Raw genomic sequence first — 23,706 nt, 5'->3', positions numbered from 1 at the left:
CTAGAGACAGAGTGGGGAGCAGAACAGGCAGATCTACTCAAACTACTGAGCAGCGGGCGGTTCAGGAAAGGCCTGCCACACACCATGTGGGTCAGCTCCCTGGCCGGGGGTCAAATTTGTGCTGAAAATTCATGCTTCAGTGGCTTCAGAGAGCTTCATAGTGCACTGCTTTAACCCGTTGCGTCACCAGGGAGAGTGCCTTACCATCTTTAAATGAGCCAGAAAGAAAATTCAGATTCTACAAAAGCAGTTAATCACACAGAAAACAGCAGTTGCAAGGAAAACAATTGAAAATGGATAAAAGAGCTGCAAAGGGTAAGTAATAACTATCACTTATTACTTTTATAAACATCAAAACTATGAAAAGGATAAAAATTAGAAGTTAAAGATTAAAACCAGAGTTCTCCTGCATGAGGCCCTCATTAATGGAACCTAAAAAGTGACCTTCAGGAAGAAGAAAAATAATCACAGACAGATATTTGAGATTTGGAAAGATAGAACAAGGAAATTCAGGTTAAATTGGGTACATTTAAACAAACATCTACAACAAATACACATAAGAATGTTCATTTCAGAAAAATTAAAAAAAAACATACTGGATGATGTACAGTTTCATTGGAATTAATAAGAGCGAAGATGAGAGGTAGGTAGGAAGAACAAAAATAAAAAAACCCTAGTTTGAAAAAAAAGATTTATTTATCTATAAATAGAAGACCTACGATACAGGCCAGAGGTCAGGAGTAGAGAGGGTGACACCAGAGACAGAGTGGGGAGCAGAACCGGCAAATTGATTGAAATACACTGCTGAGGGGAGCAGCCAGTGAGACAGGCAAGGTCTGCTGTGCCAGGTGGGTCAGCTCCCTGGCCAAGGACAGAAGTCTCGCTGCAACAGTGATAGTGTGATAGAGCTGAGACATAACCCCTGCACCACCAGGGAGACCCTAAAATTTATTTTTTCAAAAAAAATCAAAGCTTATTTTTAAACATTATTTGCACCTTTAGGTTTCCTTCTTCCTTTTATTTTTCTTAGAATATTGTCTGCAATTAATTTTGCATGAAAAAGGATTTAAAAATTACAATTCTCTTAAAAATATTTTGACCTAAAGCAATAAAATAGGTTGTGTGCATAATTTTTCTTTTAATCTTATGTAAGTATTTCTGGGAATAGAAACTCCAGCTTTCACCAGATTCCCAAGGCCCTTTTGAATCCACAAAAGTTAATGATCACAGAATGAGGGCCCTCCCTGGTGGCACAGAGGTTAAGTCTTAACACCACTAAGCTGTCACCAGCCACTGGGTCAGGAGTTTGATCCCCAGCCAGGGAGCTGACCCACATGGTGCAGCAGACCTCTCCTGTCTTACCCGCTGCTCCTCTCAGCAGTGTTTTCCAATGGATCTCTCTGTCTTTCTCCCGACTCTATCTCTGGTGAGTCCTCTCACCCTCATCCCTGCACCTCTATCCTGCACCCCACTTCTGTATGCATAAATAAATCTTAAAAAAAGAGAAAACATAATCATAGAATGAAATTATGAGTAGCAGGGTCCTAATTGTAACCTGCTTCCTCCTCGCCTCCTCACTCACCTGGAGAGTGACTGCACTTAATGCCTTAGGCAGTTGATCCTGGGGCCCCAGATCCTGTAGGGTATTGACAAGAAGACACAGAGTTGACTCAATGAACAGGTGCCTATGGGTTTTAACTTAAGAACTGAGTATGAATGTTAATTTCTTATCAAGAAGAGGAAAGCTGCTTTATTATGTATCATGAATTGGAGAAAGAAGACTCTGGAAGGATATATAAAAAATGAATTTGTTTGAGAACACAAAATGGGTGTAGGACATATACATATATATATATATATTTTTTGTTTGTACAGCTCCTACATGCTGGATTCATCACAAAGTCTTTAACAATTAAACATCATTAGGGTATTTATATTCTTATAGACTGAATAAGGTCCCCTCAAAATTCCTATATGGAAGTCCTGCCTCCCTGTTCCTCTGAACGTGACCTTATTTGGAGACAAGATTTTTTACAAAGGTAATAAAATTAAAAAGAAGCTACTAATGTGGCCCTTCGTGCAATATGACTTGTTTCCTTCTAAGAAGAGGGACTCTGGAAAACTGACAGGGACAGATAGAAGACAGAGAAACTGACAAGGAGAAAGGCCTGGAACGGATCCTTCCTTTAGGCCCTTACAAGAGACCAACCCTACAGACACCTTGCTACCAGTCTTTCATTAGACTCAAGAAGCAAGAAATTTCTGTTAAATCCACCCAGTCCGGGACACTTTGTCAAGTCAGCCCTAGCAGGCTTCTAAAGACACAGACAAATCCCAGATGACTCCAGGCAAAGACTGTGATTCTAGGCTATGGGACTCTGGGGGTTGGGGGGCTCCATCCTGCATCCAGATGCAGATTAGATTTACTGAACCCTTTGGCCACTGCCTAGGGAGGGATAAAACTCTTAATACCTAGCATAGATTAGCTGCTCTGAGGGTCAAAGTTTAAGTATGTTGATCATGCATTAAATCTAGTACATAATGTGATACCTCTAATGTAGGAGTCATGTGTTTCTTTTGATAGTTTTTCATGCAGAGAAGTGTAAAGTACAAAATCTCAGTGAAAAAGGAAGGCTTTTATGAGCAGACTGAGAGGAAACCCTTACCATCCTGAGCCACAGCCAAAAATGACTTGGCCCACCTGCCTCTTGTCCATCTTCACCCTCGCCCCTGGAGGAAAGCTGGGAGTTCCTGGCTCAGGTGGCTTTATGCTGTCTCCCCATGATCATGTTTTCAATATCATCCAAATGGCCTTAGACCCCTATTGTCCTTCAGACTTGAGTTTGCACTCTGACTGGCTGTGCCCTCTGCTTCCTGGCCTGTTTTTGCATAATAAGTTATCTCCATCACAGAGCATTAGGGAGATTTAGTGTTAACTCTGCCTAGAACAAGTATCCAATAAATAAGAGCTGAGTAAAAATAGCAATAGCATAACAGATAGCTTACTATGCTTACGATGTGTCAAGTGCAGATGTATATTATTATAATTTATAATTTGGGAGTCCCTTAAACTTCCAAATTAAATCATTTAAACATAACACCTTTCTGGACACCCCAGAAGTCCCTCACATACAACAAAAAGTTCCCAAACTGGCTCCTTATTCATGAGTGGACGGCAGCTCTCTTGCAGCAATCTAGGGTCTCCTTGCTTTCACCAGCTATCCACTCCCATCCCAGCATGCAATGGGTGATTGCTTTCCAAGCCAGGCCTCCTCTCCATTCCTACTGGAGTAGAGGGAACCCCTCTAGCTCAAGACCTCCTTATCTTTCCTCTAGATAATAGCAAGCCTTTAGCTCGTTTTCCTGCCTTCAGGCTAGATGCCCCAATTTTGCCTCAACTCATTCATCTCCACAGACTCTCACCATTGCAAACCTGCATAAAGGATTAATTGCAGGTTTGTGAGCAATAGCCCAGAAGAGGCTTATATCTGACTCTGCTTTACCTTTCTAGCTTTGATTCCCATCTTTCACCAAATGTACTTGCGTGCATCAGCAATCTCCAGATTTTCCTCCTACCCCTTACCCTTGCCCTCTACCCCTTCCCCCCACAAAGTACACACCTATGCTGTTTCATGACAACAAGCATATATTAGAGTCTGCAGTAACAGCCTGTCCACATGAAACAATCACAGGGGAGCCATGATCACTTACCTTCCCACTCACTAGTGGGCTAATTTCATTAGCCAAGCTTCAAAAGTCATCTTTTAAAGACATAGCACCACCAAAACCATTACAAAAAAGCAACATTATTATATATTCTGTTTTTAGCATCTTCACTCATTTTTTTTTTTTTTTTTTTGCCTGAAAGATAAGCTGACTTACTGCTGGTAACCTAGTGAGATAGCATGTGCCTAGTTATTTCTGGTTGCTGAAACCTAAAGTCTGTAAGGACATGGAGACAGGATGGTTGAAAGCCCAGGGGATGGAGATTGGTAACCTACTGTCCCCTACCGTTGGAAATGTAAAATGTATGATGTGTGTCTGGAGTGAGGCTGAGGATAATGCAAATGTCGAATAACTTATTTTAGTTTCCTCTTTCTTTGAGTTCCAGTTTCTCCTTTAATCCAGAAAAGTTACATGTTGAAGGTATAGACCCAGTTGTTTGAGCGCTTGATCTCAGAATAGTTCTCAGTCATTGTCAGACACTCATCCTCACAAGCTATTTTAGAAGATGGAGTAAAGAAGAAGATGTAACATCTAGTTCTGAGTTGTAAGTGCCAAAATGTTCTTTCATCTCAAAGCCTTATAGAGAGTGCCATAGTGCAGTGGGTGGGGTCCATTGCACTCAGGCTCAGAGTCAAAGCTACCTAGTTTTTCTCTCTGGCTCTATCTGGGTGAGTCACTCAATCTAAGGCTCTTTTCCTTGACTGGAAAAAAGGTAATTAAATGAGAAGTTGTCGTAAAACATATAATTAAGTGTTGAATAATAAATGGAAGCTCTTTTTATCTGTGAGGAGCTCTAATATAGTGATTGGCAATTTCAATCAGCCTAGTTAAGTTCCTAGCAGTACATGGAAACATAATTCAAAGTATTTACCACTAAAATCAGCAACTAATGAAGTTACTGATTAATGTTTTCTACAGGATAGAAAATATATGTATATATTTTTGGTTGCTCAATTTTCCAACACATTCATATACTGCTTAATGGAATAAAAGTGTTTTTCATACTTCTGCAAAATGATTAACCCTGAAATCTTTTATTTCTGATCTGCAATAAAGAGACATTTTAGAGAATGACAACATCATCCACAATGGTTTCTTCCCTATAAAGTACATAATTGCAAGCCTATCTTTATCCTTATGTTTGTTATTTAGGATTAGGAAGTTGGTATGGGGAAATTAATATATTTCTATTAAAACTACATGTGCTTATGCTGATGTTTTATTAAATATGTGGAATAAAAAAGTGGCTAGAAATAAAATAAGTAAACAACATTGTATTAGCACAATATATTAAAGTTTTACTGGGTTACTTACAGCATAGAAGGCATAAGGCAAAGACACCTGGAGCTATTATTTTTTTCCTGATATTTGTGCAGCCATGTATAAACACTGATCCAAGAAGATATGAATTGTGAAAAGTAGTCACGATGACTCCATCCTTAGGATTCCTCACTGCCTCTCCACTGGCTCTTATTTGCCAATAAGTATTTATTGGCTAACTCCTAAGTACCATGTACTGTTTATCACATTGTAGGTACAGCAACAAGCTAAAGACCAAATGTAGCCTCATGATACTTCCATTAGGAGGAGGCAGTGGGGAGTAAAATTAGAGAAAAGTAACATGCTGTGCTATGTATGCATGGAACAAAATAGGACAAGCCAACATGTCAGGGAGTGTTTCATTAGAGAGTCCAAAGGTTTTCATTATATGATCTTTATTTGCTGTTCACCACACTCAATGTCCCAAGTTCCTTCTGTCTTGTTTCCTTACTCCCCAACTGCTAAGCAACCTTCAAGCCAATATACCTATGGTAGTTTTATGACACTCTTGAAATTCTTCTCTGATCCCCAAATTCTTGTTTGCATGTCATTGCATGCTGAGTTTCTATTATAACACACATTGTTGTAATTTTCCAATTTTAATGTCTGTCTTCTTCAAACATACACCAAACTCAGTGTGGCAAGAAACAAGCTCCTTCCTCTTGGGACTGTGATGCTTCCTACTAAACCTGGCAGAGAAAAAAAGACTCAGTAAATACTCTCCTGAAGGATGTGGAGGGATAGTTAGATGCAATAAGGCATTCTGGGTATATAAGATTGTCAAATTTGGCAATCAAGTATGAAAAGAAAAGTGGAATACAGTCTAGTCTGAAGACATTAAATCAAAAACAAGGGGGACAGGATAATCACTTTTAAAGGCTACTGTTTATACAACACAACTGGAAATATGGTTAGCTGAAATAGCTAAAATCATATTTCTATGATTGGACCAATTCAACATTATAAAAGATAAAAAGTTTTCCACATTAATATTTTGTTAACATTTTTATTATCATAAGCAGTGCATTTACAATGCATTTACATTTGTAGTAAATTAGGATTATCCAAACCTTCACTTTTCTCAAGCAAAACCCAGGCCTACCAACAGTTGTTTAAGACCTTACAATCAGTTTTTGATAAGACTAGGAATAAGTATCTCTGAGTTTTATATATACATTCACAATATGCAAAATATTTGCTACTGGCTCATGGCAACCAGACATATAAGTCAGACATCATCTTAAAGAAACAGTCTGCTCTGTTAAAAATCAAGATTCAAGTCAAATGCAGTTTCACATTGTTATATCAATGGTGTTAGCAGTAACACTGTTCTGTAATTTTAAAAATCAAAGGTGGCAGTCATCAATAATAATTTCAAGTTTAATTTGATCATAAGAAAATAATCTTTGTTCAAAATATCAAGCTATTCATTATCTTAGCCATGTGTTTCTCTAAATATGATCATAGGCATGAAAAAAAGTCACCTAGTTAAATTACAAGTATAAAAAGGTAAATACTATAAAAACATAAAGTATGTAGATAGGAAATTTGATAAGGAAGGACTGAACTTGTAACGGAAGAGGCTGTTTCATTTTTATTGTTTAGATTGCATGAGTGACCATGACGCCCTTGGAATTTGTCAGAGAGAGCTTCCGCTAGACATTTGGCTCTGAGGTGCTCATCCAGGCCTTTCCCAGGAGCACATGGAGACACTGTATCACGTGGTATAGAATATGAGGTATCATAAGCCACAGAAGGTGCCCCATTCACCTTAGACAGGACACTCTGTGCTGGGTTTAGAAAGGCATCTATACAAACATCCTCAGCAGCACATACATGAATTGTATCAATTTTATCCATATCCACTCTTGTCTTACAACCAAAACTGGGATAACAGCTGCAATGAAAATTTTGAGAAAATTGCTGCAGGTCATCAACCGTGGGCTTCCCATGTATCACATATTTTCCGCCTTTCACAATTTGAATATTAAAGTTCCTTGGGTTCAGGTGAAGATAGTCACTTGAATTCCAGTGTTTCCGTGTACACACCCCTTGCTCTTGGCAAAGCACTTGGCTACACATTTTGGCTGCAAGGGTGACGTTGATAATGTAAGGGTTCAGGGTATTCTTCGTATAATTGTCTAGGTTCATGCAAGCTTGCTGCAAAATTACAAGGTCAGAATAACAAGGGGCAAGTTAGTTTGTATTTCATACCTAGCAATAAGCATTTCTAAGGAAGCATAAAAACAGAAATCCAGGGAAACAACATATTTTGTACTTTTCCCACACAAGACAATCCCAAATATTTATAATAACATTCGCAAGTTTCACATGACATTTCATGCCACTGATTAATTTCCTGAGTCTTAACAAACTTCCCTTTGTCTTCCACAACAAACTAGTGGCGATAAGAGAAGCACAGAATGCACAGCAGATAGAGCATTAGCTCTGGAGTCCACTACTCTGATGGGAATCTCAGTTCCACTGATATTAACTGTGTCAATTTACAAAAATTCCAAACATTTTTAGTCTTAGTTTGCTATCTAAGTGATATTGGACAGATTAATCAGGCTACGCCTTGGCTTCCTCATCTATAGGATGATTATAGCAATGACACAATAGGGCTGTGGTGTAAAGATACATGGTATATAACAGTGCTTAGCATACGACCGATATATCATTTCTCTTCAACAACTTATGAGTATCCCAGTTTCCATGTCCATTTAAACAACATTGAAAAAGAACAGGTTTTCTAAATTATTAGCTCAAAATGACAGGTTCAATTAAATACACTTTATATTAAGTGTCACCTGTAACTTATGTTCTGGATGAACAAAGCAGTTCTTTTACAAATAAATTAACTTGCAGAATCTGAGGGATGAGTAAAAGGTTTATCTTGAGACCAATGTGAGACCAATGTGTCCTAAAGTGGGGACACTATTCTTTTTTTTTTTTTAATTATTACAAAAGTTTATTTTTACATCATTTTGCACATTTTTTTTTCCATCTCAATTGTAATCCCCACGGGTTTCCCATCACCAAATCACCCGTGTGCCACCACCATAGTCCCGTGCATTTCCCTCCCCCCCCCCCGTTTTTTATCCCATTCCCCACCCCACCCCCACAACAGGGGACACTATTCTTTTACAAACACAGAGGATAGTCACTTTCTTTCTCAATGACAGTGCTGAGGTGGGAATTTTCCTCTTCAGCAGAGCCAGCAAGTGGTGGTAGGTCAGCAGGCAGGTGGAGGAATCTTGGTAGCTCCCAATGGAATCTATTTACAATTACCTTCCTTTCCATAGGATAACGTCCAAGCTGCCCACAATCCATTCCCTGAACCTGAAACTCTGTTACATGACAAAGAACTTGATAGGTAGGATGAGGGGTGTGAACACTGAGACGGGGAGTTTAAGCTGAATTATCAGGATCCTCTCAGTCCAGTTCTCATAAACCCAGAACTGCTGCAGCTGGGCTTTAGAAAATGAGATTCAAGGAGGAAAGAACTAAGTATGAAAAAATCAACCCAGTATTGCTGGTTTGTAATATGGAGGAGAAGGTCAAGATCTGAGGAATGTGCCGTCTTCACACCAGCAGCTACCAGAACCCAAAGGTCTCATAGCGGACAGCAAGAGGAGATGAAATTCTGCCAAACAGCAATAACCCAGACCCTGCCCTGGAAAGTACTGTGGCCTGCTGAGGCCTCGGTTTGGTCTGGATCACTGAGACCCATGTTGTACCTCTGACCTGAAACGCTCTGATAAAAATTTCTACTGATTTAAAACCGCTGTTGTAATTTTTATAGCACCGATAGAAGACCTCTTCTTAACACTCCAATAGCTTTTCATTGTGTATTCTTACATTAATATGATTAGTCCTTCTTTCCTCTCAATAACATTCCTTCACCCACTGGACATACAAGTTGTTTCATGAGCTGGTCACTTCATTTCAAGCAATAGTTACTGGTCGCGTTTCTTGAAGTATTCTTTCCTTTAACTTTTAAAATGATTGACTTTACCTTTCTGTAGGTGTCCACTTTCATCAGACAATGCCTGGCTCACAACATACCTTTCCTATCTACTCTCTCACCTCACCCTTTATTTTCTTACAAGACACTTTAACATCAAACATTTCTCTTGCTTGTATATTGCTTCTATTCCTCCAAAGCTCACATAAACTCCATGTGAGCAGGGACTCCATCATCCCACTTACCCCCATTGCAAAGTCTGTAGGAGAATTTACACCAAGCACAGATCACTCTGCCATTGTCCACCAACAGAAGCTGGCCATAAAGAGGAAGGCAGGATGGGAACAGTTTGGAGTGTCATTAGCCTATCCAAGAAGCAGTCTTTTGAGAGACCTAAACAGAATCTCTACAAGTAAGGGCTGGCATTTAGCAACATACATGGTATAAATAGTATAACCAGGTCAATTTCAGGCTCCCAGCCAGACATCACTGGGTGCAGACTGGGAAGCAAATACCCTCTTATTACATAATTTGGAGTGCAGTGTGGGTCCCAGTAATATAAAACACGTCCAGTTATCCAAAACAATACGTGGTGTAGGGATAACAGCACATTGAAGCAACTTACTGATACGTTTTGAGCATTTACTTTGTTCACATTATTTACTCTTCTCATTTTTTGTTTTATAATTTAAGTTTTAATAACAGCTGTAAATGATGAGAATTTCTGAATTTTTGACATTTCTGAATAGTTAGCAATCAGGTCTTATGAACAGGAACCAACGGAAGCTAGTTCCTTCCCATCACTGGAGCTAGTAAAATAGAGTGGAAGCAAATGGCTTGCTTACATATGAAATATTTGTTTTATGTCAGTTCCAGTCACTGCAAGTAAACCTGTAATTAAAGGCTTGCAAGTTGCCAATGAATCAGAGGAAACATGAAAAATAATCCATTGCGCTAATGAACAAATAATGTAGAAAGAAAGGGAGAAATATTGATACAACTCTATTCAAAATGACCATAAATTGGGATAGGGAGCAAAAATATACAGAACACTGTACATAGTGACTATTCCAAGACAGTGCTATGAAGGTGACAATAACCGACTGAGGTTGAGGGACCCTCCTGTATGAATAATAGTGAAGATGATCTGAGAGTCACCGCAGAAGAATGTGAAGATTAAAGCACAATAAAAAGTGTGACAATTAAATAGTACGTCAATTCATCGTACTAATGAGTGAATTTCTGATTCATTCCTCATCTGAGTAAGAGCAGAGTCCTGAGTTCCTTTTACTAAAAAAGGATGTAGGAAGGAAAATCTTTAAGTGGCCCCATCACAGAATTATCAGATCCTCCAGAGTTTGTAGATTTCGTAAACAAATAATGAAAATTATGGCTATAAGTAGGAGAATTAAATTGTTAAATAATTTTCTAAATATGAAAGACTATGCTAAGGTATTAGCTTAGTTATATGAGAGACTAATTCTGCTTCTCTGAAAGTTATTATATATATATATATATACATATATATATATATATATATATATATTAATCTAGTGGTCTAGATAGATCTAAACCAAATCGACAGGAGAGCTGAGACTGTTTTAATTTATCAATGGTGGCAGCTATATTTTACACATGAAGTAAAATGATGGCTATTCTGTCCAAAGGACAAAAGATCAAAAGATCTGCTCTGCCCTTAGAACACATATTCTCTCCATCTGTGCACAGGCTAAGCCCCCCCCGGAGCCTCCCTTCTCCACGGCAGGCCCATCACCAACATCTCCACATCCATCAAGGACAAGGTCAGCTTTGGTTCCTCAGGATCCATGCAACAGCTTTACTCTTGCTTTGAGTCAAAAGGTTTGACAAGGTGGAGGATAAAGACCTGATACACAGAACTAGAAGAAGGTGAAAGTAAAGGAAGAGAGACAAAGGTTACATCATAGTAGTGAAAGCTTTTTGAGCTCCAGAAAATGCATTTGGAGGAGATGGAAAAAAAAAACACACACCAGAGAATAGACAAGTAAATATTGCTAATGGATCGGTTATCCTTAAACTAGACACTGAATAGAACCTGTGGGAAGTAAGAAAGGTCTCTTTCCTCTCCCTTAGGAAAGCTTTAAACAATTTAGTACATTCAACAACGAGCCTGTTTGCAGCTCCATCTTACTCACGCTCTACCCCAACACACCCCTCCCCACACCCCTCTCCCCCAAACATACCCCTCTCCCCTTATATCCCCCTCTCCCTACACCCCTCTCCCCCACACTCCTTCCTACCCCCTTCTCCCCACCCCCTCCTCACACACCCCTCCCCACCCTGTCCCTCTTCCTCCTTATGCAGCCTCAGCTGCACTGCTCCTCCTGAAGTCCCTCCCCTCCAGAGGTCCCTCCTTTAAGTCTGACATCTGGGGGCATCTTCTGACTCTTCCTCTAATCCACCCTCAACATCTCCATTCTAATGTCGGGTTCCAGTCACCGCCAAACACTTGCCCAGAACCTACGGCCCAAGCCCGCAAGGGCTCCCTCTCCCTCCTGCCACCTTCACCTTCTGCCATCTGGCTCATCCCAAAGTGCCGCTCTTCTGCTCAAAGATTCTGGCAGCTTCCCCTCTCAGAGTAAAAGCCCCATGTGTGACCACCTGCTCTCTCGAAACCACACCTGTTATCTGTCTCTTCTTCACTCATGCACTGCAGCTCCACTGGCCTTCTCACGCTTTAAGCACATCCCAGCCTGCGAAAACTTACCTCCGGTATCTTGGTCCCTTATTTCAGTGGATCTCTGCTGCAACCACCTCACCAGAGCATCCTTCTGTGACTGCCTCAACCAAAATAACACCATTCCCGCACTCTCCACTCTGTGCACTCTGCGCCCTGGCTCTTTGGTGCATCATGCTACCTGACCACTCTATCTGTGCTTGTTTCCCCAGCTCTGAGAATGGAGGCAGAGGAACAGTGACTTGGTCACAGTTACATTTCCAGCACTTAAAAATTATTTGACATCTGAAAGGTTGTAAAAGATACAGTCTCTGCCTTAACTACACATTCATGCTTTGAAAGTGCAAAATCAGCCCTGGGCACCTCAAAACAAAAGCAGGACTATGAGCCGATGAAGCTTTACTGACACATAGGGGCATATTTGTTTCCATAATTTTGTATTTATTTTGAAATACTATTCTTCTTTTGACTATTCCCCCTGTTAAAACTATAAATGATTCTTCACCAAAGAGCTGGATGAAGGAACAGCAAGCCAGTTCTGGTCCACAGTCTCCAATGCTGACCCCTGCAACTGACTGTCATTCAGTAATAATCAAGCAAATAATTGCTCAATGAACAGATGTTAGATGAAGGCAAGAACAAAGGAATGCATATTGACTAATTGCAACTTTTTAAAGAGGAGACGCAGCCCTCTTTTAAAAAAGGGCAGACAGGTGTGGTAGAAATAAAGCAAACACTGTGTCATTAAAACACATTTTGGGCCTGGGTTAGCCCTTTCCTAGGCATCTGCGTAAAAAAAAAATTATTTAAACTCATTGATTTGTTTGCTGACTGGGAACAGCTACAGAGTTTCTGCTTCCTGATAGAACACAAATGAAAATAAATCTAATTCAGCCAGTATTCATGTGCTAAGCATAGTATTCATTTAATTATTTAACACTACAACAATATCCCAAATCATTAAAAACAGAAATGTTTTGATCCATTGCCTACCAGTACAACTTACCAAATTTCGGCTTAAATTGAAGCTTCCCCAGATGATCATTCCAGAAGCACCTAGGGCCACGCTTTCTCCCATTGTGTGCACAAGGTCATCCTGGCAGATGCAATAGAGAGAGTTAACACATGGGACTAACTTGAAATGTTAGCCATGAAATAGTAACACCTAAGCTGCAGAGCCCACAATAACATTTTTAAATCTTCCCAGTACCATGTTTTACACGACCACTACCTTACTATAAGTAACATACTGAGCTCTTATATGATCTTAGTTCTGCTGAGGGGAGCAAGCCCAGGAAAGAAAAAGGAACTGACTTCAACGTTGCCTGTTACTTATTCTCTCCATGATTAGAAAGGCATTAGAGATGAAACAGTCTTACTTTGCAAGTAAGGAATGTGTGTACTACTTGCGTGCATTATCCTAAAGGCTCTTAAACGCTAAATTTCCCTTCCTTCGAAAATGGTGTTAAACTCACTGACCACCACAGTGGACACTACTTCACAGCCTTCATCCCTTGATTTACTTACCTGAGAAAGGAATCTTGAAGTCTTATCAGTAAAAACTAGACGGAAATATACAAACACCGGAAGTGGGTCATTATTGTTTCGCACTTTAGACACCCGAAGGGCTTCCAGCACCCGATTCCGGACAAAGAGCACGACTTGGGAACCATTTATTCTGGTATTCAAATAAATGGATGGGTAAAGGGCGGTGCTTTCTTTCCACAACCAGGCGAGCTCATTGTTTCTTTTTTTTTCTAAGTCAAAGCAACTTCCATTGTAACCAGGTTTGTTATAGTTATGATTGTAACAATCAGGAAAAAGATAATAACCCCATAAGTATTTAGGCCGTAGTGATTTTCCCAATTTTAAAGTCTCTAGCATGAAGTTCTTTCCTGCCTCTTCAAACTGTTGTTTGGCAATCTTAGAGGCCTGATCATAAGTAAGTTTTACATTATTTTGGAGAACCAACTCAATAGATTGATCCTTGTACACATGTTTAGGACTCCAGTTTCTTGCCCAAATGGGTCTCCATTCTTCCCAGTCAATGACAGCCAAGCCCACGTTGTTTGCGCCTATGGCATGGCAAATGTCATTCGTAGCTTTGTCCAAATGTTTTTGGAGACATCCCAACTGGGGGATTCCTCCGTTCACATTTTCACCTGTACGTGGCTCTATGTAAGGATAGTAGCCAAGTTTGTCAATATAAAATAATGCAACACCTTGGTCTACCACGGCTTTCCGGGGGCTTCCTTCTAACCCGAAGAAGGTCAAATCTATCTTTATATTGAACTTTTCCTCGCAAAAATCACTTGGGGCATTCCAAACCCAGAGGAAAGGAGTATCTGGGAAAAAAGGAGACGCTGTAATATTCAGCGTCGAACAGACTGGAAGCAGAAGAAGTGTTGTGTGGACTCCAACAAAGGTTCTGAAGAAGATCTGCTTGAACATGAGCACTCCCATGGCAAAGGAAATGACTGTGGAAATCACTTATTTCTTATTTCTTCCTAGACACTTCGGTTTATTCAGTATTTGATGTAAAATAGACACACCGAGGAGAGATGTTATAATGTTATATTTAAATATTATTCTTCATTCACGTTTCAGGAATGTTTTGTAAGCTGCTTATCTATAACCGGGGAAAAAAAAGAATATATTATTAATTATATTTTTTTATCAGAGTTTGGAAGCTTTACCAAAATTTCAAACTAAATGCAGAGTGTTTCATTCATTTTAGAAGATGGAGGACTTAATCCTTTGTTTGAAATCAACAAAATTATTTTCCCGTAGGGAAGATGTGCATCCTGTGATAGCGAAACTTTGTCTCTTTCTCAAGTCATTACTGAGCTTGCATAGAAGTGATGAAGCCAATTATCCTTTATCCTTCCCATTTTCTATGTCCTAAGGAAGAAGTTTATCAGACCTTAAATCATAAAAATTTTTAGCTCCTTTTATGTTATAGTTAAGGGGGGGAATCTATTATCATCAAACCCTGAAACTTTAATGGTGTTGATTTCTTTTTTCTCTTTTGTATATTGTGGTTTTTGCTCCTTTTTTTTCCAGTTACTCCACAGTTTTTTTTGTGTGTGTGTTTTTTAAAGTAATTAGTTATTTTTTAAATAGCATTGGTTTACTCACCATGTGTGATTCATGTCATTGACCACACCTCCTCAGATACATGTCACTGAAAGGGTGACAGAAAAGATTCAGTAAGAAGAGGGTTGGCTGAAAAGAAGTGTGAAGCCAGAAAGAGCAAAAGTAAGAAAAGTTTATTGTGCTCTTGGCCAGCGCCTCCAGAGGAAGCCAGAAGGTGTGGCACTGGCTGAGAAAGCAGGGGTCCTTATGCAGGAGTAGGACAGCCTGAGGTTGACATGGCCCAGAGATTAGGTTGGTTCCCTTATTTGGGGTTGTTTCGCTCTTCCTTCGCCCAACAGGCTTCGAGCCTGGTTGCCATATTTGCAGTTGTTTTGTTTCCTTGTAGAGAGGTGCGATGGAACTTTGGGTGCAGACCTAACAATCACCACATCACACTCACCACCCAGGCACCTACAGTTCTCCACCATAGCCTACTAGTCTGTCTCCTTTTGTTACAGGGTAGCCCAGAGTGAAACTGAGCTGCCTGCCTGTGGGTCCTCACCCAGATCCTTAAAATTTAATTTTCTGCCTGCCTACACACACAAAAGGGTAACTGGTTTATTTACAAAAGGGGAAAGGAAAAGGAAACAACCCAGGGAAAGAGAGGGATACAAAGTAATTGGAATATCTTGCACACTTGGCTAACTTGGAGCTCTAGTAACAAACTAAAACTGCTAGCCCCCAGTCACAAGGTCTGAGAGCCATTGCTCCAGAGAGACGGAAAGCCCATTACCTCTCCAGAGCGACAGTTGAAAAACCGCTCTCTATTTATCACCAAAGTCCCTGTTTAGCTCCGCCCTGGGTCCTTGCAGTTCTCTCCTTGGCACTGCTGGGAGTTGTAGTTTTCCAAATCACTGGCATAAGGGGTGGAATCCAGAAATCTGGGGTATGGGGTAGTGTCCACAGAACTCTGCAGAATTCCTTTAGGTATCCTTCCCCTTAACACTTTCACACCCTGCTCTCTATCCTCCCCCTTCCTTTCCAATAGCCTCAGTTGTATAAATAGACTTCTGGGGTTTTTATCCAGCAATTCCACTCCTCCAAGGATAGAAAAAATTCCAGAATAGAGAAAATGCATTAATGTATGGTGGCAACCCAGCTGGTAAAAGACTTACCAAATTCACTTTCAAATGCAGGAATTGAGGACTAGGTATAAAGAGCACAATGACAACATTTTAGGGTGTGCCTAAAGCATTGTGGGAGCCAAATATCTAAGTCACTGCATAAATGTCATGTGGTCCCACATAGAGAAAGATGCTGAAGTTGGACAAACCCTTGTAAGGAGGGGCAGGGAATGAAGGCAGGAATTAGACACTGAAGAATCGTGTTTACAAGATGTGTTCAATAACCCAACATGGGAGACTGAGGTGGCTGAGGGTGAAAAGCAAATGGAATGTTGGCATGAAGAGACAGATTCCCTACCAAAAAATATTGATTGTAGCTCAAGGCAGGTAGCAACATAAATGAAAAGAGACAAAAGGTGTAGGGGATGGTGGCAAGATCAAAGTTCATGTTTTCTGCTCTAAGAAGATCTGCCATTTTGGCTTGAGTTTTTGGAATAGTACCGCATCTAAACTTTAATATGTTAATTTTCAAAAGTGGAACTATCAATTTCAAAATCTACTCCATTTAAATATTTGCAGCATTCAACTATTTTAAAGAAGAAGAAAGAAAATGTCAGTCAACAGAGCTTGGAGAGGTCAAAAGGAGTCTTTTTTGACTTGTAAGCCAATCATACGAAAGATATAACTAGAAAGGACAAGATGGAGGCAGTGTACATAAGTAGTGTTAGGTTAAACACCTCCCAACCTCACCCCACCACCATGGAAGGCCACACACTGGGTGTTCCAGGAAGCCTCACTGCCCCTAGTTCCGGGAAACTTTGCTACACCAAAAGAGAAAAAAAAAAAAAAAGCAATTCCAGATATAGCACCCTGGCACCAAAAACCATTGGGCGAACAAGGAGGCAAAAAAAAAAAAAAAAAAACCCAAATAAGGTAGCCACCCCGACCTCTCTGCCACGTCAGCCCCCGGCCATCCTAGCCCTACTTGAGAAACCCCAAACCCTCCACCGACGCAACATCTTCTGGCTTGGTCCCGAGGTGCTGCCCGAGAGCACAATAAGCATCTCTTGCTTTTGCTATCCTTGATCTCACACTTTATTTCTCACCAAGCTTTCCCTCACCATTCCTTTTGGTTAACCTTTCACCGGTGCCGAAACCCGGGAGTAAAAAGCTCTCTCCCTGCATCCGCCCTCCGGCCAGGAGAGGCTTTTGCTCCAGATCCAAGACCACATGCTCTCTGACCCTCAACTTCTCTTAATGTTACTCTTCTCTCTCCGCTTTCTTTTGCGTATCTTCTGTCTCTTCTTCCTCAAGTTCAGAGGAGACCTTTAGGCCAAGGCTGAGTAGAGCCATCCCCTGAATCTTTTCTGTGATGGGGGTGCTCCTGTGCGTGTGGATGTGTGAATGAGTGAACAGCTCTTACCCAGGCTCTAGCATACTGGCTAGGGCTTGGCTGGGACTGTGTCCTTGTCCTTGAGACCCTCATGGCTTAGTGGAGACTTGGCCAGTGACTATAGGCTTGGCCTACCAGGCGTGGGGCTTATACACACCCTTATGCCAAAGGTCTCTTTAGATTCCCCGAGGAGTCAGGCGGGAACAGTCAATTTGAGTGTACCCTGATCCCCAGGGCTTTCTGGCCTCCCTCCCTTTATTCTTTCTACACTTATTGCCCTTTTCACCCGACAAAGGCACTTTCATGGACCACGAATACACAGTCAGCGGATCCCCCACGTCACCCAGTGAGTATTCCCTAAAAGTGCCCTCCTACGCCTCCCATTCATTGTGCTGGCCTTTCTAGATGTCTTTTTTTTTTTTTTCTACCTGCAGAGTACAAGCAGGGACGCCCCTTGTCTCTGCAGGCCACTCACCTTTCACTGGGGTCCAGGTTCGCCTAGGACGCTGGACACTCCCGCTTACTCCCTCCGGGATTAACAGTCCCTAGGGGGACTAAGGGTGATTACAGGGACACCTGGTGTCAACTTTTGTCCCCAGGGGCTACTAACTGGTCGTGCTCACATAGGTAATGAGGTTTCCACCCCTCGAGACTCCCCTCTAGAATGTCTCTTAAAGGTTCTCAAACCCCTCGGTTTGACCCCAGATATTAAGTCAAAACGCTTAAAATTTTCCTGCAATGCAGCTTGGCCACAATACGCCTTAGACAATGGCTCCAAATGATCAGAAAATGGAACTTTTGACTACCAAATTCTCACTGATCTCTATAGTTTTTGCTATTGCAATGGAAAGTGGTCTGAGATCCCTTATGTCCAGGCTTTCTTCTGCATGCGCTCTTGTCCCTCTCTCCTAAAAAACTGTCAAACTACCCAAGTCCTTCTAGCACGCACAAAGCCTTCCACTTCCTGGGCCAAGTCTTCTACTCTAACACTTAGTAGACCAAACCGTTTAGATGACATGGGGGACTACCATTCGGCCCTCTCGCCTCCACCATACTCGCCTCAGCCAACCAAGACTAACTTAACTTCTAACACCCCAACCTCCCCTCCCTCATCTTCTACTTCTACTTCAGACAATGCTCCCTCTCCTCCTTCAGGCTCTCCAGGGCCTGCTTCTCTCCATTCTCATTCTCATCCTCCCCCCTATACCCCCCCCACCTGGCAGCTCACCCAGTCCCGGGACAACGCCCTGCCCCCTCCTTCTCCCACTCCGAGAGGTGGCAGGGCCTGAGGCCCCATTCGAGTTCACTACCATTTCTCCTTATCAGAACTCTCTCAAACTGAACAATGCCTCCTGACTTCACTTCCGAACCCTCCTTGTATGTTAAACAATTCTGCTACATTACACAGACTTTTGATCTCCCTTGGCATGATGTCCACGTCATTCTTTCCTCCACCTTATCTCCTGACAGGAGGCAGCCCAGGTCTTTGCTACAGAAGCCCAGTTGGCACAGCCAAATGACACACTGGCAGGCACAGAGGCTATGCCTACCACAGACCCCCAATGGAACTATTAGGATGGTTCCACAGACCAGGCCAGACGTGATCACTATATAGCATGCATCACCGGGGGGGTTGTAGGGGGTGGCCCAAAAGGCCTCTAACCCAGACAAACTGAGAGAAATCACCCAAGAGTCCACCGATAACACAGTGGCTTTTCTTAGTTGCCTCTCAGAGGCCTTCCAAAAATATACTAGACTTGACTCAGAGTCCCCAGCTGGCCACACTCTCCTAGCCCCTCATTTTATTTCACAGTCAGCTCTGGACATTCGGAAAAAGCTAAAGAGAGTGGAGGATGGCTGTCAGAGTCCCCTAAAAGACCTACTTAACATTGCCTTTCAAGTCTACAATGATAGGGAAGGTCAAGTGAGGGCAGAGCAGGAGTCTCGGGCTAAGACTAATGCCCAATACCAGGCCTGAGCACTATGGCCATCATTAACACCAACTCCAACCAGGCCTGCTGCTCCAGATGGGCGACAAGCCCAAGGGTGCCTGTTATGTATGTGGAGATCCTGCTCACTGGGCAAATCGCTGCCCTAGTCGGTGATGCCAATCTCCTGTGTCCTCAATTACAGTAAGATGGGACACTGGAAGAGTGAACATCCTGGGGGCACCACCCCTAGGGACACCACCCCATTGTCCATCCTGCTGACTGAGGTCCTTGGCCTGGCCACGGACTAGGACAACTGGGCTCACCTGATCCTTGCCGTGGAGCCCCGGGTAACTATGGAGGTGGCAGGTAAGACTATATCTTTCTTGATTGATATGGGGGGCCACCCCCCCTCATTTTCTGGCACCCTTTACCCATCCTGTCTTTTGGTGGTCGGAGTGGACAGCCAGCCCACAGTGCCAAGGACTACGGACTCAGCCGCATGTTTGCTCTTTGGAAAACCACTTACGCATTCATTCCTGGTCATGCCCTCATGCCCAACTCCCTTAATGGGAAGAGACCTATTATCCAAAATATGGGCACACTTAACCTGGATGCCTGATATGACACATCAAACTTTCTTGGCCATGGTTGTAGCTGTACAAACTGAAACTTCCACATCTGATCAGTGGCAACCCTTAGTGGATAGCCAAGTTTGGAACACACAGACTCCGGTGGTGGCAATCCACCACACCCTGGTTCATCTAAAATATCCCATAAAGTTTCCATCCAGGCTTCAATTTCCTATCCCCAAATCCTGCCATCTCCTACTGCGTCCTATCATCCCACATCTACTAAACGCCAACTTGTTGGTTCCCACACATTCTCCATACAACACTCCCATTTTGCCGGTCATTAAACCTGATGGAACGGCCAGGCTTGTCCAGGGCCTCCACCTCATAAACGAGGTGGTAGTCCCCATCCAGTAGTCTCTAATCCTTATACAACACTTACTAATATTCCTAGTTCTACAACTCACTTTTCTGTCTTAGATCTTAAAGATGCTTTTTTTCACTGTCCCCTTACACAACTCCTGCCTGTTCTTGTTATTCACATGGGAGGATCCACACATGGGACTTTCTCGCCAACTGACCTGAACCATCCTTCCATGGACACCAGCATAGACAAAAACCCAAATTATCATACTTTCACTGACCCTACTGTCTGGGCCTGGGCAATCCACTTACATACTAGGGTCCCCTAGCCATGAATACAACTTAAGAAGAACCTCCTATGTTTCCCTGTCCGAAATACCCCAGAGTGTGAGAGGCAAGGCAAGTACCTTTGCACAGCCTGGGCTTGCTATACTATCAGTTTTGGTACCTCCAGTGACCCTTATATTAAGCTTACCAGGTCACACTCTAAAAACCCCAACAAAACTCAATGATTCTAGAGGTTAATCATTGGTCCAGCAATCAGGCGGACATATGGACCCCAGGGATGTACATGGCTCTACCTGGCAGGTCATGATGCGGGTACTTAATTTGTAATAAGAAGACAAATACTCAGCTCCCACCCACCTATTATCAGGCTGGGAGCACTAAGGCCTGCTCCCCAGCCCGCTCTCCACCCCCACCCCGCTCTCCAACCAGTGGCTGTTACCCCCAGAATGGCTGGCCCATATTCTGGGACTCCTCAGCCACCATGACTGCCAGGCAACCCTCTGATTCTTCCCGAGGTTTCCAAGGGCCCAGAAAAGGACTGGTTGCTGGTTTTACAAGCAGTACATAGAGCTCTAAATGCCAGTGATAGTAACCAAACCAATGACTGCTGGCTTCGCTTGAAAACTAGCCTCCCATACTATTATGGCCTCTCATCTAACTCTTCACAAGTTACAAACATTTCCCAAGCGGACTTAAAAGCAACCTCTGTGTCTTTAGGGGGGAAATGCTGTATAACCCTCCAAAGCCTGTTGAGACCGGCCAGTGCTATGTCACTTCTCAGGCAGTTATTAAAGGCTACTCAAGGACCTGCTACTCATACATTTACACCACAGGGCTACCAGGTAACAGGCTCCTAGCCCCCTCAGGTTATTGGTTTGCCTGTACCTCAGGACTCACCCCATCTTCTAATGCACATATTCAGCAACAGCTCACACCCTGAATTATGTGTCCTAGTCTGTCTGCTCCCAATTACCTACTGGCAGGATGGCCAAAGCTTTGTACCCCAGTTTAATGATCATCTGTTTATATGGAGTAAAAAAGCAGTAATGGCGACCCCACTACTCATAGGATTGCTCTGTAGCAATTGGAGCAGCAGCCTTTTATAAAGGGAGACCAAGATCTTAGGTTATTGGCTGGACAAATTGATCAGGATCTCAAAGAATTTGAAACTTCCATCCTCAGACTAAGGGACTCCCTAAACTCTCTGGCCGAACTAGTCTTACAAGATAGATGAGGTTTAGACCTCCTATTCCTACAGCAGGGAAGGCTATGCGCAGCCCTGGGAGAAACCTGTTGCTTCTATGCCAATCACTCAGGGGTAGTAAGAGACTCCATGGCTAAAGTAAGGAATAGAATAGCAGAAAGGGAAAAGCAGAGGTGGAGGTGGCTTAACTAAAACTGGTATGAAGGAATGTCCCACTGGTCTCCTTGGCTCACCACTCTATTAACTGGGCTCATTGGGCCCCAACTAATTGGAGTCTTATTACTCACCGCAGCTTCATGTCTCCTCAGATTCATCTGCAGACAAGTCACCCAAATCTCCCTGACCACATTCAACCAATTAGTACTGAGAGACCACCACTCAGTACCCTTCCGGGACAAAGACATACCATAAGCCAGCCAACCATTCTTATAGGCACCCATGACAACCACCCTTAGCAGGAAGCAGCTAACGAGAATGATGCCCCAAATCCTTATAGAAAAAAGCTGGCGATGTTAGGGTAACTCCCCACCCCCACCCGGAGGCCACACTTGGGGTGTTCCAAGAAACTAAAAAACACTCCTTATGTGGCCACCTGGCACAAAAGACCATTGAGCCACAAAAAAACCCCAATAAGGTGACCACCCCGACCTGTCTGCCACATCAGCCCCCGACCATCTTAGCCCTACTTAAGAAACTCCAAAACCTTCAACCAACGCAACACTTTCTGGCTTGGTCTGGAGGTGCTGCCCAAGAGCGCAATAAACTTTTCTGCTTTTGCTATTCTTGGACACACACTTTAATTCTTGCCAAACTTTCCCTCACCATTCTTTTTCGTTAGCCTTTCAAGTAGGAGTGTGGAAGACAGGTGTAGGAACAGTATAGGTTTGCCTGCCATCGACCTCCGAATGTGTTTGGGAGACTAAGGAAGGGAATCACTGATGACTCCTTGGTTTCTGATAGAACTATTAAGAGGACAATGACAATGCTAGAACCCCTCATTTGTAAGAAGAATAGTTAAAATTGTAATTAATATCTAAAACAAACTTAAAAAGGTAAAGAACGGATAAAATTTCTTAGAAAAGTAAACTATCTTAGGTAACTGAAATATTCTTTCAGTAATAGATAGAAAGATAGATAGATAGATACTCTAGTTTGCTTCAAATAATTCAGGAAGTGCCCCTAGAGAAAAGGATATTATGAGGTTAGGTGAAAAAGTTGACAATGACTTAATAGTTGTAAAATGGGTGATGTGTACATAGAAGTTGGTATGTCTGCATAGGTAAATGAAGGGAATCAGAATGTGTAACCCCCAAATAAGCCACAATGGCAGACTGTATTGGACAGAAAGTGCTTACAAACAGATGAAAGAAATGCTCTCTGGACCTTCTCCTTGCCTGCCTGAAGCCAGGACATAAAATTCCCATGGAAATATGAATAGTCCTTATCGTCCAATAGTTTCTTCCAGATATGTCCTGGTCACTTTCCCTCAATGTTCTGCCTCTTCTCAAGCCCTTGTTCCTTTATGTGGTCACACACTCCACAAGGTCTTATACTTTGTTGAAATGAAAAATGAGCTCTTAGATCTGTCAGTTTATTGAGGTCATTTCTTTTCTATAAAAGCTGCTACATCACATCAAAGCTCATGCTGGTGTCTAAATATTAATATTATTTGTTATGCTTTTCTCCTGATTATTTGTCTTTTGCCATTTAAATTCCTATGGACCTGGGTAAATATTAAAGGCACTTCTAAATATAAAAGAAAAAAGTCGTGCAAGGTGTGGTTTATATGAGTGAAAAAGTTTTTTTTTTTATAAAAATGGTGGCAAATTCATCAGATTCTTCTTGTTTTAAGACAACTTCTAGTGTCTTTTATGACACATAACTTCTTGGAGAGTTCCAAACAATGCTGATTGTGCGCTTGTTAGAATCTTAGATGTGATCCTTGTGTTAAATTTCTAGCATACATACCTTAAAGTCCTTTACATACCTAAAAATCTCAATTTTGGAGATTCACTTTCCCAATCTTATTT

The 23,706-nt window shown here is 42.1% G+C and overlaps 1 protein-coding gene across 1 annotated transcript; it reads right to left on the bottom strand.

Moving 5' to 3' along the window:
* Window positions 1-529: 529 nt before the first annotated feature.
* Window positions 530-14,192, bottom strand: SPAM1 (sperm adhesion molecule 1 (PH-20 hyaluronidase, zona pellucida binding)). The gene is made up of 5 exons (XM_012720763.1): window positions 13,257-14,192; window positions 12,736-12,825; window positions 6,817-7,206; window positions 1,583-1,636; window positions 530-541 (listed from the first exon to the last, which is right to left on the bottom strand). Exons 1-5 carry the CDS (start codon window positions 14,190-14,192, stop codon window positions 530-532), a joined length of 1,482 nt encoding a protein of 493 aa, XP_012576217.1.
* Between the last annotated feature and the right edge of the window lie 9,514 nt (window positions 14,193-23,706).

This window comes from Condylura cristata, unplaced genomic scaffold, assembly GCF_000260355.1.
Source record: "Condylura cristata isolate star-nosed mole 26May11 unplaced genomic scaffold, ConCri1.0 scaffold00005, whole genome shotgun sequence".
NCBI lineage: Eukaryota > Metazoa > Chordata > Mammalia > Eulipotyphla > Talpidae > Condylura > Condylura cristata.
Note: the sequence above shows the minus strand (reverse complement) of the source record. Positions and strands in the feature narration are given on the sequence as shown.

Excerpts from the sequence above, each read along its gene's own strand:
- SPAM1 (XM_012720763.1), bottom strand. The coding sequence starts at position 14,192 with ATGGGAGTGCTCATGTTCAAGCAGATCTTCTTCAGAACCTTTGTTGGA. Across the intron at positions 7,207-12,735 it reads TCAATTTAAGCCGAAATTTG|CAAGCTTGCATGAACCTAGA; the intron begins GTAAGTTGTACT and ends GTAATTTTGCAG. Across the intron at positions 1,637-6,816 it reads CACAGAGTGTCCTGTCTAAG|GATCTGGGGCCCCAGGATCA; the intron begins GTGAATGGGGCA and ends AATACCCTACAG.